Source organism: Rhineura floridana, chromosome 5, assembly GCF_030035675.1.
Source record: "Rhineura floridana isolate rRhiFlo1 chromosome 5, rRhiFlo1.hap2, whole genome shotgun sequence".
Taxonomy (NCBI): Eukaryota; Metazoa; Chordata; class Lepidosauria; order Squamata; family Rhineuridae; genus Rhineura; species Rhineura floridana.
In genome coordinates this window covers 165256981-165273757 of record NC_084484.1, presented here as the reverse complement: position 1 = coordinate 165273757, position 16777 = coordinate 165256981, and the positions used below count along the sequence as shown (strand labels likewise).

The window sequence follows — 16777 nt, the reverse complement described above, 5'->3', positions numbered from 1 at the left end:
TGGAAAACCATAGAAAACCTCACAGACATAACTGAATCAGCCTCTTCATTGCAGGCTGTGACTAACAGCCCTGCCAGGCAATTCAGTGGTTTCAGCTCTGTGGGTGCGTGCGAACACCTTGATGAAGCAGCAGTTTCACATCTGTTGGTTCAAGATCTTTAACTCACTTAGCATCTCAGCATCCCCCGCTGCAAATGTCAATTCAGCTTCTCAGGTCATACTTGTTTCTTCCACAAAAACAATGCTCCAACTGACCGTAGAAACAACCTGGAGGTATTTCATGAGGACTAGCCACCTGAGTGTGAAAGAGGCCACCACCACTCACGGGGAAAAACGAGCCTAAGTAGATGCACCTCCATTTGTGCATAGCATGTTCCTCTTGCCTTTGCTCGGCACCTCGCCCTTGGGCTCATCCAGGTGACTGTGTAACGTGTGACATGATCGCTTTCTGTATTCATTATTTTTCAGTCGTCCATATGATGTCGCACGCTTTTCCGCATTTTTGCGCAGTTAAATCCGGATTGGCATTACCGCGAAAAATGCAATTTGCTTTTTTAAATCGCGAATCATCCGCTGTGCATTCAGGCGCTCGGATGCAATACCGCAGAATTTAGAGGTGTGGGCGTTTAAAGGGAGGTTCTTGGGCGTTTCCCCATCCCGCATTCCCAGCCAATCATGTACAGGCATACCCCACTTTAACATACGCAATGGGACCGGAGCGTGTATGTAAAGGGAAAATGTACTTAAAGTGAAGCAATTATCTATGCATGTACTGGACTGCAATTGCCACTAGATGGCAGCGGCGTCATGCCATTAAGTGTCCGTTATTGCGAAGCGTGTATGTTAAGTGGGGTATGGTGGAGTATGGAGCATGTACTTTATAGTGAAGCGACTTTAAGCAGGGTATGCCTGTATTTCCACTTTGGCGCATGTGCACGAATGACCCGGGAAAACTGCACCAATCAGAGCAATGGTGTGGTGTTGGGGGGGCTCTGCATTTACGCAGAAGCAGCAACAGCAGAAACGCATACTTAGGAGTAAGCCCCAAGTGTTTAGCCGGGCTTACCCTCCAAGTAAAATGTGTGCTGAGATGGAGCTGCGCACAGCTTTGCAGCCTCCCTCACTTTCTTCGCCTTTAAATTAACAGCCCGATCCGATGCCAAGTTAGAGGGAGGGGTAGTCTGACTCTGCCGTTCTGTTTCTGTCCCCCTCCATCTTCAGTTTTTAATTATTTTTGGCACGAGTCCTTTTCAGCTCCCTTGAAGAGTGATTGATTTGCCCCTCGCCGCTTCTCCACCTCCACAGCGGATGTTGCTCTTTTCACTCCAAGTGCCGTGCGCTTAGCGAAGCAGCTGGAGATCTAACAGGCGGAATGTGACCACTTCAACCCGGGAACAGAAGGAGAGGCGGCGGGTTGGGGTGGGAGTTGCGGGGCAGCAGCGGGCTGATGTGGGGAGACTGGCAAGGCAAGTCTGTGCCGGACTCCTGCAGAGGGGGCTTCAGGAGCCTGCTGTGAAACGCCCTTCCTCCCGTCTCCAACGAGGGCTTTTCCGAGTGTGTAATTTGGAGAGATTAAAGAACGATAAGGAGATTGCAGAGAAGCTAAATGAATTCTTTGCATCTGTCTTCACAGTGGAAGATATAGGGCAGATCCCTGAACCTGAACTAACATTTGCAGGAAGGGATTCTGAGGAACTGAGACAAATAGTGGTAACGAGAGAGGAAGTTCTAAGCTTAATGGACAATATAAAAACTGACAAATCACCGGGCCCGGATGGCATCCACCCGAGAGTTCTCAAAGAACTCAAAGGTGAAATTGCTGATCTGCTAACTAAAATATGTAACTTGTCCCTCGGGTCCTCCTCCGTGCCTGAGGACTGGAAAGTGGCAAATGTAACACCAATCTTCAAAAAGGGATCCAGAGGGGATCCCGGAAATTACAGGCCAGTTAGCTTAACTTCTGTCCCTGGAAAACTGGTAGAAAGTATTATTAAAGCTAGATTAACTAAGCACATAGAAGAACAAGCCTTGCTGAAGCAGAGCCAGCATGGCTTCTGCAAGCGAAAGTCCTGTCTCAGTAACCTATTAGAATTCTTTGAGAGTGTCAACAAGCATATAGATAGAGGTGATCCAGTGGACATAGTGTACTTAGACTTTCAAAAAGCGTTTGACAAGGTACCTCACCAAAGGCTTCTGAGGAAGCTTAGCAGTCATGGAATAAGAGGAGAGGTCCTCTTGTGGATAAGAAATTGGTTAAGAAGCAGAAAGCAGAGAGTAGGAATAAACGGACAGTTCTCCCAATGGAGGGCTGTAGAAAGTGGAGTCCCTCAAAGATCGGTATTGGGACCTGTACTTTTCAACTTGTTCATTAATGACCTAGAATTAGGAGTGAGCAGTGAAGTGGCCAAGTTTGCTGACGACACTAAATTGTTCAGGGTTGTTAAAACAAAAAGGGATTGCGAAGAGCTCCAAAAAGACCTCTCCAAACTGAGTGAATGGGCGGAAAAATGGCAAATGCAATTCAATATAAACAAGTGTAAAATTATGCATATTGGAGCAAAAAATCTGAATTTCACATATACGCTCATGGGGTCTGAACTGGCGGTGACCGACCAGGAGAGAGACCTCGGGGTTGTAGTCGACAGCACGATGAAAATGTCGACCCAGTGTGCGGCAGCTGTGAAAAAGGCAAATTCCATGCTAGCAATAATTAGGAAAGGTATTGAAAATAAAACAGCCGATATCATAATGCCGTTGTATAAATCTATGGTGCGGCCGCATTTGGAATACTGTGTACAGTTCTGGTCGCCTCATCTCAAAAAGGATATTATAGAGTTGGAAAAGGTTCAGAAGAGGGCAACCAGAATGATCAAGGGGATGGAACGACTCCCTTACGAGGAAAGGTTGCAGCATTTGGGGCTTTTTAGTTTAGTGTATAAAATTATGCATGGCATTGAGAAAGTGGATAGAGAAAAGTTCTTCTCCCTCTCATAATACTAGAACTCGTGGACATTCAAAGAAGCTGAATGTTGGAAGATTCAGGACAGACAAAAGGAAGTACTTCTTTACTCAGCGCATAGTTAAACTATGGAATTTGCTCCCACAAGATGCAGTAATGGCCACCAGCTTGGATGGCTTTAAAAGAAGATTAGACAAATTCATGGAGGACAGGGCTATCAATGGCTACTAGCCATGATGGCTGTGGTCTGCCACCCTAGTCAGAGGCAGCATGCTTCTGAAAACCAGTTGCCGGAAGCCTCAGGAGGGGAGAGTGTTCTTGCACTCGGGTCCTGCTTGCGGGCTTCCCCCAGGCACCTGGTTGGCCACTGTGAGAACAGGATGCTGGACTAGATGGGCCACTGGCCTGATCCAGCAGGCTCTTCTTATGTTCTTATGACATTAAAAAAACAAAAACCCACAACCCTTTCAATTGACGTGGAGAACCAGCAGCCGCCTGGCCACCAGGGCTCTGCTATTAAAACACACACGCGCACAGCCCCTCTTCCTTCGAGTAGGCTTCCCCTGCATTTCCCCGTCCTTCTTTGAGGATGGTCCAGGTGCTGCACGGCTTTGGGAACACCGGCGCCTCTGACATTCCATTACCCGCCCCCCCCCAGCCAAAGCTGTTCCTGAAACTGGCTTTTTTCATCCTCCCTGATTCTCCCTCAGTTCGATTTTATTAGCATTTACTCAGAAGTAAACCTTCCTATGTATCTCCAGAAACTTTAACATGCGTAAAGGTAGAAAAGCATATAGTTGGTTTTGCGAAATATCGCAAATACAAGCTAACAAAAATACAGGAATTATTGGCATATAAGCACCTGGAGACACACACACACACACCTGCCGGCCCTGCTCCAGAGTGGCGAGCGGCAAGGAACTTCATTACAGCCACAGGAATTAAAACTTTCGTGCTCTTACGTTCAAGCGCATGCACGTTTTCGTGCTTCCTTGCAAAGGGGGAGAGGAGCACACGTCATTTTTTGTGGACCAATTGGTTTTACAGGAGGAGCTGCGAAAAAGCAAAAAGGATGTACGGGTCTTTCCGCTGTGTGTGCGGGCGCAAAAAGCTTTTTTTTTTTAATCGGGAAAGAGCGGACAACAGGCAAAGTGAGGACTGTCAGGTTTATTTATTTATTTATTATTTTATTACACTTTTAAACCGCCCTATAGCAACAGGCTCTCAAACCGAATATGGAAAACATGGATTATCCCGCTCCGTTTGGATGAGCCCCTAGTCTCAGTTGACTCCCCTTGTTGGAAGTCAGATTGCAAGCTCCTTGGGACAGGAGCTCTTTTTACATTATTGTTCATTGTTCCTGTTATTCTAGAAAGCATCGTGTAAAAAAGCCAGAGCAACATAGAAAGGTGTCAACAGTTGCTGAAGGAGGAAGGAATTGCTCATCAACCTCTCTGTTCCCCAGCACACTCACTTGGGTTGCATACATTTTGATCGGCCCAGAACAGGGATCCAGAACCTGCGTCTCTCCAGGTGTCGTTGGCAGAGAATTCTGACAAAACCAGAAACGGGAGTGGAAATTGCTGATGTTTGCTTATTCGTCCCATGTCTGGAACAGAAATGAACCCAGTTAATACAATTGGTGTTCACTGTTGTCATTGCTTTCAGTCTGCGAACAACATGAAATTGTTATTTTACCCATTTGCATTGTATTTCCTTTGCACTGAAATGAATGGGGTGGAATAATGTAATGGCAACGCAACTTATGCAATTTATTTAATTTACACAATTACCACTGCAGACAGCGAGATGAGTAACGTATCTGTTGGCGGAAGGCAAACTGCAGTGCATTGGAAACTACCGTATGCAATGAATACAGGGTGGAACAGAAAATGATGCCTTCTTACATCCCTACTCTGGAACCACCTTGCTTATCTTGTGCCTTCATACCTGTGTTGTTTGATGATCTTGAAAACCAATGGAACTGTCGTCCTATTTTTATTGTTGCAAAGTACTGCTGTCCTCTGCTGGAGAAGTATGAGTAGGGCTCACATGTCCTTAGTGCTTCCCTTTCTGTTCCACTCATTCTGCAGATGGTGGTTGTCTCCAACACAGTAATATCGTCTCCATCTGTTGTGTAGGTGTTATTTCTTGTATGGCTTATCTGCATTGACTCTGAAGATGGGCGGGCACAACAGTCACCATGTGCTCCAATGAGACTCTTTATTTTGCTGGTCACAGACTGGAATCCAATAGCCTGCCCCAAGACCATGGGCATCCATGGAAGGGGGAGAGAGGGGCAGTTGTTGTCCCCTGGATCAACCGTAATCCCCAGCTTGTTTGTTGGCTTTTTAAAAAAGCATGTTTCTATCCTTTGTAGAACCTGAGATATGAGATAAAATATGTAGGCACTATTCTCCTGTTTTGCTTTTGAGAAACTAACCTACTCCCACCTTCCAGTGTTTTTAGCTAATGAATGAAGTCACAGCAATGACTGACATTTAGAAAATCCTATCTAGTCAATTAGAAAAAGAGAAGGCTGTAGGAAAACACCCACTATCTTGGCTTCTTGGTTTGTTTTTAAGGCTTTTCTGCTGGTCTTCCCTGGTGGAGAAGTGATTGCTGCCCCATAGAAAACAACTGAGGTATCTAGGATTTTAGTGTAGCCGTGATCTGTGAGTATGAGTCAACCCCCTCCCCAAAGAAAAGTTAGCAGCATATGTTTGAAATATTTACTTTGCCTGTGGATGCCCATTTCATTGCCTGAGCTTTTTAAGATAAAGCCATAATTGCCCACAGCCATAATGTAGCACACAATTTAGAGAAGGGCCAAGCACAGTGATAGGGCACATTGTTTGGTCTCAGGTTCATTCCCCAGCATCTCTAGGTAGTGCTGGGAACAGTTCCTTTCTGAAAGCCAAGAATCTGACTCAGTGTAAGACAATTTCCTATGTCAATGTCTTGAGGGCCAGGTGGTGCTTCAAGAAGCCTACTCAATCAGAGTGCAGCAAAACACCTTCCTAACGTAAGAAGGCCTCTTAAAAATCAAGGAGTACTGTGTTAAGTTTAATTCTTGGGACATGTAAAAGGGCAGCAATTCCAAAAGAAAAGCTCAGATTTGTCAGCTAAAAGCAATAAAGACTGGCAGAATAAATGTCAGGGTCAAGGAATGATCCATATGCAAAGTTGGTAGTTCCAACTTGGAAGGCCGTAAGTTGGCACAGTGCTAGATAGGGTGGCCATATGCTAAATATGACAGGGCTCTTGCACCTTGGATAGTTGCGTGCAGGAGAGGGAATTTCAGCATGCTTGGGACCCCATTGATAGTCCCTTTTCTGCATACCAGTGAAATGCTTTTCCACTGCTTTTCCACAGGTTTGATCCCCAATCCCTTTGGTTTAAGATCTCAGGTAGAGGGAGCAAGAAACGTCCTCCTCTGAAACCTTGGATGGCTGCTGCCAGTCAGTGACCAGTCTTTCCAGCCTGGTGCCCTCCCGTGTTGAACAACACAGCAGCGCTGGCTGGGGCTGATGGGAGTTGTAGTCCAAAACATCTGCAAGGCAGCAGGCTGGGGAAGGCTGGCATAGACAGCACCAGATAACAATACACTGGTCTGACTATTCAGCAGTGGCACCCATTTCTGTTGCAAAATGTTTTGCAACGCCAGAAGGTGCATCTCAGTGTCAGATTCAAGCTCCTTTAAAAAGTCTTGGGCTGAGGCAGCCAGCAGGTATTAGCGATTGCTTTAAAAAAAAACAGGATTCTCTATCTCCACACCTTGCTCACATTTCCCATCTTCCTTTTTAACAATCCATACTATGGATCCAACCTTCAGACTGCCACAGGGACAACACATTCGAATATACCAGGCAAGGATCTTTAGCTGAAAAGGGACCACAGCTGAATAACATGCTTGCTTTTCAACAGCCTCTACGCATGTTCCCCGCCTTCTCTCCAGCATTCAAAAGGGGGGAGGGAGAGAAGAATTAAATGAAAAACAAACCCTGTGCATGATACTAGGTCATGCTGACACAACACAGCAAAGGCCAGTAAATCTAATAAGGCTGACGGATCAGGCTTAGCCTGACAGTATTTCCACATGCATTTCTTAGCTGCACAAAGTGGGGAAGGCTCTGGCTGCTGGGGTAGTGGAGAGAGAGACTCCTTCAGCCAGAGGAATGGCAGACAAACCAGCTGCATGCCAAGGGGAAGAGCCATTTTGCTTAATAACAAATCCAAACCCCTCCTGGCATGCTGTAAAGGGCAAAAAATGTACAGAAACCAAATAAATAGAGAAATCTTCATTGCACTGATATAAAATAACCCCTATCTTCAACAAATCCCAAACCTCAAAATTAACCTTCTCAAGACTCCATAACCACATATTCACCATAGGCTTTGTCTACAGCAGCCTTTGCCAACCAGGTGCCCTCCAGATGTTTCAGACTACAACTCCCATCAGCCCCAGGTGCTCTAGAGGAAGAAGATGAAACTGTATGGCGGATGTAGGTTATCTTAACTGCCCGGGAAAGGTTTATTGATGGATGTGCATTCATTCAAGGATATGCATTTGGTAAGAAGCTTAGGTTTAAGGTTGGAGATTTGTGAAGGTAGATGCTTGTATGGTTTGACTTAGTGGTTATTGAAAATGTGTCAGTTTATCCAGGACAATGGAGCTTTGAAGCAGAATAGTTTCACCCTCCTGTGAGGTTTTCTATGCTTATTGGTAAACATCCCCTTGGTATTTTTTCCTCTAGAAGTTCTAATCTATTATTCTTTGCAGCTGTTTTTTTTGTTTTTACACCGATTTGTCATGTTTATTTTGGTGATGTTATATTAGACCACTGGTGACCTTTGTTTCTGCCTTATGTTGAAATATACTGCAAAGGATTTGGACTGTTAAGGATTTAGTATTGCACTGTTTGCATGTATAGGGGCGGGGAACCTTTGGCCCTCCCAATGTTGCCTGTGCCTGTGTTGTTTTACATATTGCTGTCCTGAGACCCAGTCTGTTGTCGTCTTGGGTAGAGTTGGGCTTAGACTGGGGCTCCATCTGCACTATCCATTTAAAGCAGTATCATAGCACTTTCAAGAGTCATGGCTTTCCCCAAAGAATCCTGGGAACTCTAGCCAGTTAAGGCTGCTGAGAGTCATTAGGAGACTCCCTAATCCTCTCACAGCACTACAATTCCCAGAGTTCCTTGGGAAGAGGTATTGTTAAACCGCTCTGGGATCATAGCTCTGTTACAGTGTTGGTCTAAGACTGGGATAGAGCTGGGCCCATATCCCCACTTGGCCACAAAGCTTACTGACTAGCCTAAGACCACCTAAGTGAGTTCAAGTCAGAGGTAAAATGTGAACCGAGGACTCTGTTTTGTAGCCTAGGTACGGGGAACCTTTGGCCCTCCATCAGCCCCAGCAAGCATGGCCCATGGCCAGAAATGATGGGAGGTGTCATTCAGCAACATCTGGAGGGCTAAAGGTTCCTCACACCCACTTTAGCCTCTGTGCCAGGAGTGGTGGCTGTTGCCCATAGGGGCAAAGAGAGGCAGAGCCAACTAATTCTAGTTTTGCTCCTATCCTCCTCCCTGCAGAGTTCTACAAGGGCAACACTGAGACTTAAAGAAGAGGAAGCTGACAGGTAATACTGCCACCCCCTGCACTGTATGTAAATAAGAAGACAGACAAATGAAGTTGGTAGGGCAGTGCTCCACATGCCCTAATGGAGCAGCCTCCAGTGTATGTCTGATCAACAGGCCTTCCCTTCAAGGAAAATCTATTTATGATAGGAACGCAGACATACTGTTGTTTCTTTCAGAAATCTATCACACGAGATACAGAGCCCCACCACCAGAAAGCACTCTGCACCCCATATTACACCCCCCCCATCATTCATTCATCCATTCATTCATTTGCTGGAACCACCACTGGGTCTGACCCACATGAGTTTTACATTCCCATTACAGCCACAATTGAACCAGGAACTTCAGTAATCCTAATATGTGAAAACGCCCTCATGTCTCCTCGGATCCACAGTAAAACCACCGCCACGCTCTGAGTTGGTATTCACAGTGAGATATATTGCCAAAGGAAAAGAAATATATTCCTGAGTTAGAAGACAATTTGTATTTTAATTTCAACATATCCTTTGACATTTATATACATATACACATATAGCCACACACTCACACAAATGTATTAAAAGCTAAAGCTTTACTTCTTTGCGGAAATTTAAAAATGAATAATATGAAGGGAAAATGTACAAGGTAACTTCCTGTTCTTAGAAAACAAAAAACACAACACAATTGATCTCTTACTTATTCCTCAGGTGAAATTCAATCAACCCTATTATAAAACATTTCTTATGACAAATATTGGTCATGATTTTTTAAAAACTGTTGTAAAGGAATAAAAAAAAAGTTTACCATATGAACATGGTGGAGCATTTGCAGGTTTGCAGACATAAACTGGTAAGTATATGAAGTGGAACAGAGGCTGTAATATCCTTGCACTGCAAAATCCCAAACCCCAAACAAATCCCCACAATTTTTCAAAAATGCACATTCGTTGTGTGTTATCTCTGCAAATGAGAGAAAAAGAAAGGGGGGCAGGGGAGATGGCATTTCACTTCTTGTGAAAGAGAAGAGGCTTCACCATGCCTGCCAGAATCTTCGGGAGCTGGGCAGCGATCACTTCTGACATCATCTCTGGAAATTCAACACTCAGCGCCCGAGATTGGAGAAAAGTATTCAAGCAGTATAGATGGAGTTGTTTCACAAGCTGCATTTAAAACAACAACAACAGAAATTGCACAGACTACACACATTGTCCCCCACCCTGCCCGTGTATTGCCTTAGTCAGTGCTGGCTGGAGGCTGCAAGTGAGTGGGGCGGTGGAATCTGCTCTGGGTTTCAGTCCAAACTTTCAAGGACTTGCCCAAGTGAAGCACTTTCGGCAACTCCTTGAAAGCCAGAGCGTCCAACGTGCTTCACTTGGCCAGTTCCACCTGAACTCTTCATCAGGTGGACTGTTAAGCAAAGCAGCAGGGCGGAGTTGAAAAAAAGCTGAGTGAGTATTGAAGCCGTAATCTCTGCATCGGCCAAAAGTTCATTTCTGTTGTATACCAGAAGTAGTGAACCAGGGGGCAAATGTGACCCTTCCGGTTGCACCATCTGGCCCTCAGAACTCTCCCCAGGATATGCCACCTCTCCTCAGGCCACATCCATCACCCACCCTGCTTCACACCAACAGTATTTCTGCCTGGCTGGAACATGTCCCTGAACTCAAATAATACCTTTTGCTTGCCTAGATGGAAGATAGAAAGAGGTGCCTGAGTGTGTGTAGAAACTAGCCTGCTGCACAAAGTCAATATTCACAGTTGATGCTCCACCCACTTTTGCCTCTAGCCCCGCCCGCCACTGGCATGTAGCCCTTGGAAGGTTGTCCAGAAGGGAATGTGGCCCCAAGGCTAAACAAGGTTTGCCACCTGTGGGGGTTGTCATGGAGAGAGACTGGGCTTGCAGGCAACACTGATTGAAAGTACCCTACCTTCTAGTAGCCTACCTGCGCTGCCAGCCAAGAATGGCCCTACCAGCCCTACAGAGCTCCAGTGTCATGTGCACAGATTGGCGACTTGCACATGGGGGAGGCGTTGGAGCATTATGCCCAATATGGATTGCTGAAATAAACTTACATCATGCATGGAGTCCATAAGTTTCGTCAGCTGATAGAAACGTTGCGAACTAGCCACGACTCCTTTCTGCCGAAGCCCGATTGCTTTCACCAGCTCTCTGATATAACTCGATCTCATTTCATCAAACTGGCTTTGGCTTCTCAGACCTTCCAGTGGAACTGCAAGGGGTGCAGGAGAGAAAAAGCCAACACATAACTGTTTTTTTCCCACTCCGTGGCTCACATTTTGAAACAAACCAAAAGGCACCTTCTGTCCTGTCCAGGTTGTGCAGATTCAAAGTTACCCATGCGCCGGGCAGACTGAAGCCAGAGTTTGAAGCAGACATGCAAATCATCATATTAATCATGTTTAATCATAGTTGAAGGGGGCAACTGGAGGTGGTGGAGATTTGCACAATGGGAGGAGCTGAGGGGAAAAGAAGAGCCGAGGGAAAAATAGGAGCCCACTCTTTACACTTTCCCATTCTTATGTGGACTACTCATCCCTATGTGTTCAAGGGCCAATTCATGAAGAACACAAGCAAGAGAAGAAAATGCATCAATAACTCAAACTGCTTCTTTATCCACTTCTGTTGCTATCTGGGATGCAGTGATGGCCACCAGCTTGGATGACTTGAAAAGAGGATCAGTCAAATTCATGGAGGATAAGACTATCAATGGCTACTAGCCATGATGGCTGTGTTCTACCCTCCAGGGTCAAAGGAAGAATGCTTCTGAACACCATTTCCTGGGAATCACAAGTGGGGAGAGTGTTGTTGCATTCAAGTCCTGCTTGGGGACTTCCTACAGGCATCTGGTTGGCCACTGTGAGAACAGAATGTTGGACTACATGGACCTTTGGACTGATCCAGCAGTGCTCTCTTTATGTTCTCATGGGAAGTGGGACTTGGAGATCTCACCCAGATGTTGTATCTGGGTATGGTGAATTAATTGTGCATTGTCCCCACAGGTACAGCCCAATCTCCCTCTCTTGCTTCCCTGACTTGGAGAAAACAGCTGGAGGCCTGCCAGAGAACTGTATGCAACTTCATCACTAACCACCAACGCAGGAGTAGTGAACGTATTAGCTTCATCTCTCATCAGTTCCAGCCAACATGGCCAATGGTCAGGGATGATGGGAGTTGGAGTCCAGCAACAATTGGAGATCCACCTGTTTCCCCAATCCTGCTCTAATGTCACCAACCACAGTGGGAAGCCTGAATCTATTCTTAAAAGCCTTTAATCTGTTTAGAGGGAGCTTTCAGATCCCCAACCTACGTAGCTCTACAATGGTTGCTTATTGGGCCTCTTCATGATCTGTAGCCATAACAAACAATAACAGAAAGAAAAAAGAAAAATTATATCTATCTATCCATCTATGACAAAAATGACACTTGGACAAAAAAGTCATCATCCCTCAGCTGGTACAAAGAGTATTAGGAATTTAGGGAACTTCCTTAAGGTCAGACACCTGGTCTAGCATTGTCCACTCAAAAAGGCAGCAGGATCAGGATCTTAGGTTCTCATTCATTCATTCTTTCATTTTATATCCCTCCCTTCCTCCCAAAGGAGCCCAGGTTGAGGTTTTTCATCTGCCACCTAATCCTAAACTATGCTGGGGATTGAATCTGTGGGCTTATTTTTTTAATATAAATTATGCCACTTAATATAGCAGCTTAAATGCATACACTAAAAATACAACAGCAACAAACCATAAAAGTTCATAAAAAACAAAAGTATCACAAATAAAACTGGGCAGTGTACAAAACAGAAAATAAAAAAATTCAAGAGCCTGCGGTCACATCCACAACATACATTTAACATATACGGGTTCCCCCAAATAAGCCTGGGAACTGGGAATTGTAGCTCTGTGAGGAGTAAACTACAGCTCCCAGGACTATTTAGGGGAAGCCATATGCTTTAAATGTGCTTTAGATGCATTGTGTGGATGTGTGCAGGGTCCAGGAAAGCCTGGGTAAATGTAATGCATTTTTGAAATGGAAATGGACTGCCTTCAAGTCGATCCTGACCTATGGTGACCCTATGAATAGGGTTTTCATGGTAAGCGGTATTCAGAGGGGGTTTACCGTTGCCCCCCTCTGAGGCTGACTGGCCCAAGGTCACCCAGTGAACTTCATGACTGTGTGGGGATTCAAACCCTGGTCTCCCAGGTCGTAGTCCAGCACCTTAACCACTACACCACACTCGTTTAGGAGGTGTTTAAAGCTCATTACTGTCTCCGCCTCACAGAGTACCCGAGGGAAGGCATTCCCACAAGCGTTTCTGCTTGCCCAACAGAACCTTCTCCTTAGCGCTACACGGAATACAATCCATTGGACTTGTCTGTGAGGAGGAAGAAGAGCAAATATGTCTTACTTGTATTGAGAAGGAGCAAGGCTTTCATGCAGAGGTACTCTTCATTGCTTACTTGTAGCTTGACAAACTCCTGTGGGATTTGCCACATGGACAGGCAAAGAGAATAGAATGATGATTCTTTCATCCTCTGTCTTGTGCCCAAAAAACAAGAAAGAGAGAAAGTAAATAAATGAATAACGACTCCTGTGATTCTTTAGTGCACTTATCCTGGAAGGACATGTTGGGTACAGGATCACTATTTGTTCTTATTAGCAAGTGAGAAGTTTGACACCATACTTTTTTAAAGTTAGTCCTTCAAGAAACAGTGGATATGAGCCTGAACTAGGTCCAAATCTCACTTCTGCCATGAATTGACCCAGTGCCTTTCGTCTCAGTCCTCCTTCTGTAACATTTGATAATTCCTGCCATCAATCAATACTCGACTGGATGAAGGCCAACAAACTGAAGCTCAATCCAGATAAAATGGCAGTGCTATAGATGATACGCTTCATCTAGACTGGATGGAGTTGCACTCCCCCTGAAAGATCAGTTTCACAGTCTTGGGGGACTATCAGACCGAACTATTTTTAAAGGCCCAAGTGGCATCTGGGTCTTGAAGCTACGATCCCTCCTGGACACCGATAGCCTAGCTACAATTATCTTTGCTCTGGTGATATCTTGCATAGACCGATGCAATGGACTATATGTGGGGTGGCTTTTGAAGACTGTTTGGAAACTGCAGTTAGTGCAAAATCCAGCATTACATTTGTTAACTGGGACTGGTCCTACAGAAGATGCCATGCAAGTTTGGGAACCCCTAAACTTGCTTCTAGTCTATTTCCAAGCACAAATTGAAGTTTTGTATTTAACCTATAAATCCCTAAATAGTTTGGGACCAGGGTACCAAAAGACTGCCTTCTCTAGCATGAACCTGATTATTTATTAACGTCCGTCTCAGATGAGCTGCTCCAAGTCCACCTTCCAATGGAAGAAATGTGGATGGTGATCAGTCTTTTCACTTGTAGTACCACATTTATAGAATTCACCTCACTGAAAATATTCCCCTGGTCCTTATTTTCTTTTGGTATCAGATATAAACATGCCATTGCTATTTTATGCTGCAGGCTTTAACTGCCTGCCATGTTTGTGCTTGCCATGATCTATCTACCATTGTAGATAGTTGGAACAGGCATTGTGTAATTTATGCAATGTCCAGAGAGCAACAGCACATGAAAAAGGGAAGGAAAGTTGCAATTCTCTACTTACTCATTTAGTATTAGATCAGGTGCAAAATAGAGCATCTGACCACTGACGTGCTTATAAGACCTCCATCCCATGGCAAACACCATTAGGCTCATCCATGAATACTGGATAAGAGTTATCTGATCATCGATATGTAAGTTCCGGAATCCTGAAAAAGCAGGCAATGAAGAGAATGAGATATATGAAACAATATGAATTATATGAAACAAGAATATGCAACACTTCTAATTTCAAGGGGCACATGGGGTGGATTGTCATAAGTGGGAGGGTGGGCTGCGTTTGACTTAGAGGGTATCAAATTGTGCAGGCCTGGCCTATGCATCTTCTTGTAGACAAACTGAGTTTGTATTAATTATACAGAAACAAGAGTAGCTCTATACTACAGCCGGCATGGATTTTTCACCTTCGGAGTGTTAAATTGAAAACGCCATTCTGCTACTTTCCATAAGCTCATTTTGAAACAAAATCTTACAAAACCTATAGTCCTAAACTCAGAAATGCTTGCTTAACAACTCTCTAAGTTTTCATGTCGATACACAAGACAGTCGGAGAGAATCCAGACTTTAAAGTCTGAAACACAGGTAAAATAATCCAGACCCCTGTTGGACTTTTTTCTGTCAGTCTCATAATTTGTTGAAATTAATTAAAAATCAGCCATGTTCACAGAGTACCTGTAATCCTATTACTGACCTTGCCCCATACTCTGACCTTCCTGTTCTGCAGTTTAAAAGTTTTAAAAAATGCCTGGCTGATTAATTAATTTAAGAAAATTAACACTGGAGCAAGCATGCTCAGTAAGAACCAACTGTCAGTGTTCTAAAAGCTAGGCTCACGAGCATGGCTAATCAGGGGGCTACACATTTACAGATTTAAACCAAAGTTGTCTCTGGCTACATCCACACCAGACATTTATTCCACTTGAAACAGGCATGGCTTTCCCCAAAGAATCCTAGGAAGTGTACTCTGTGGAGGGTGCTGAGAGTTGTTAGGAGACTCCTATTCCCCTGACAGAACTCCAGTGGCAGAGAGGTTTAACAGTCAGCCCCTCTTCTGGGGACTGTAGCTCTGTGAAGGAAACAGGGCGTCTCAGCACCCTTCAATACTACACTTTCCAGGATTCTTTGGGGGAAGCCATGACAGTTGAAAATGGAATAAATGTATGGTGTGGTAGCCAGAGACACCTTTGGGTGGGAGATTACATGTGTCTGGTGTAGAATAAAAAGATGAGGGGAAACTCCCCAAAACAATGATGCTATTAACAATGTTCTCCTTTTGTAAAGGGGCTTTCCCTCTGTCCAATGTCTGCCCACCTAATCCCCTCTCCTTCCTCCCCCTGCTTGTCCCCCTTCCTTGCTACCCCTACCATTCCTTCACTTCCCTCCCGCTTCCCCTCCCCATGTCAGTTTCATCTATCCTAAACATGATTGCACAGGAGTAAATCCCACTGTACTCAATAAACATGCAAATGATAAAACCTGCCTTCCCCTCCTCCTCCCCTCCTCTTCTTCCTCTAACCACTCCATCCCTCCCCCTTCTCCTCCACTATGGTTAGTTTCACCTATCCTGATTGCACATGAGTAAATCCCACTGAACTAAGTAAGCATGCAAATGATCAAATCTGCCTTTCTTCTCCCCCTCCCTCCCCTCTCCGCTCCTCCTTCCTTCCTCCCCCCCTCCTCCAGCCCTTCTGTCCTCCCACTTCTCCTCCTCCTCCTCTGTGGTCAGTTTCACCTATTCTAAGCATGATTGCACCAGAGTAAATTCCATTTCACTCAATAAGCAAGCAAATGATCAAACCTACCCTCCTCTTCTGCCTATTCCCATCCCCCTCCTTCCCCCTACCCCCGCCCTTCCCCTGCCCTCCCTCCCTTCTCCTCCCTCTCCCTCCTCCGTGGTCAGTTTCACCTATACCTCACCAAAGGCTTCTGAGGAAGCTTAGCAGTCATGGAATAAGAGGAGAGGTCCTCTTGTGGATAAGGAATTGGTTAAGAAGCAGAAAGCAGAGAGTAGGAATAAACGGACAGTTCTCCCAATGGAGGGCTGTAGAAAGTGGAGTCCCTCAAGAATCGGTATTGGGACCTGTACTTTTCAACTTGTTCATTTGACCTAGAATTAGGAGTGAGCAGTGAAGTGGCCAAGTTTGCTGACGACACTAAATTGTTCAGGGTTGTTAAAACAAAAAGGGATTGCGAAGAGCTCCAAAAAGACCTCTCCAAACTGAGTGAATGGGCGGAAAAATGGCAAATGCAATTCAATATAAACAAGTGTAAAATTATGCATATTGGAGCAAAAAATCTGAATTTCACATATATGCTCATGGGGTCTGAACTGGCGGTGACCGACCAGGAGAGAGACCTCAGGGTTGTAGTGGACAGCACGATGAAAATGTCGACCCAGTGTGCGGCAGCTGTGAAAAAGGCAAATTCCATGCTAGCAATAATTAGGAAAGGTATTGAAAATAAAACAGCCGATATCATAATGCCGTTGTATAAATCTATGGTGCGGCCGCATTTGGAATACCGTGTACAG

General features: G+C 44.9%; 1 protein-coding gene across 2 annotated transcripts in view; it reads right to left on the bottom strand.

Annotated features, from left to right (window-relative positions):
- Positions 1–9111: 9111 nt before the first annotated feature.
- PGR (progesterone receptor) overlaps positions 9112–16777 on the bottom strand; it is an 85781-nt gene continuing 78115 nt past the window's right edge. Inside the window, exons 5-8 of one of the 2 annotated variants that reach the window (XM_061628761.1) lie at positions 14252–14396; positions 13007–13137; positions 10653–10810; positions 9112–9739 (exon numbers count right to left, since the gene is read on the bottom strand). In XM_061628761.1, the coding sequence (XP_061484745.1) occupies positions 9584–9739; positions 10653–10810; positions 13007–13137; positions 14252–14396 (590 nt within the window). In that variant the 3' untranslated portion in view covers positions 9112–9583. Of the gene's footprint in view, positions 9740–10652; positions 10811–13006; positions 13138–14251; positions 14397–16777 lie in introns of those variants that run through there. The other variant, XM_061628762.1, reaches the window with a different exon arrangement.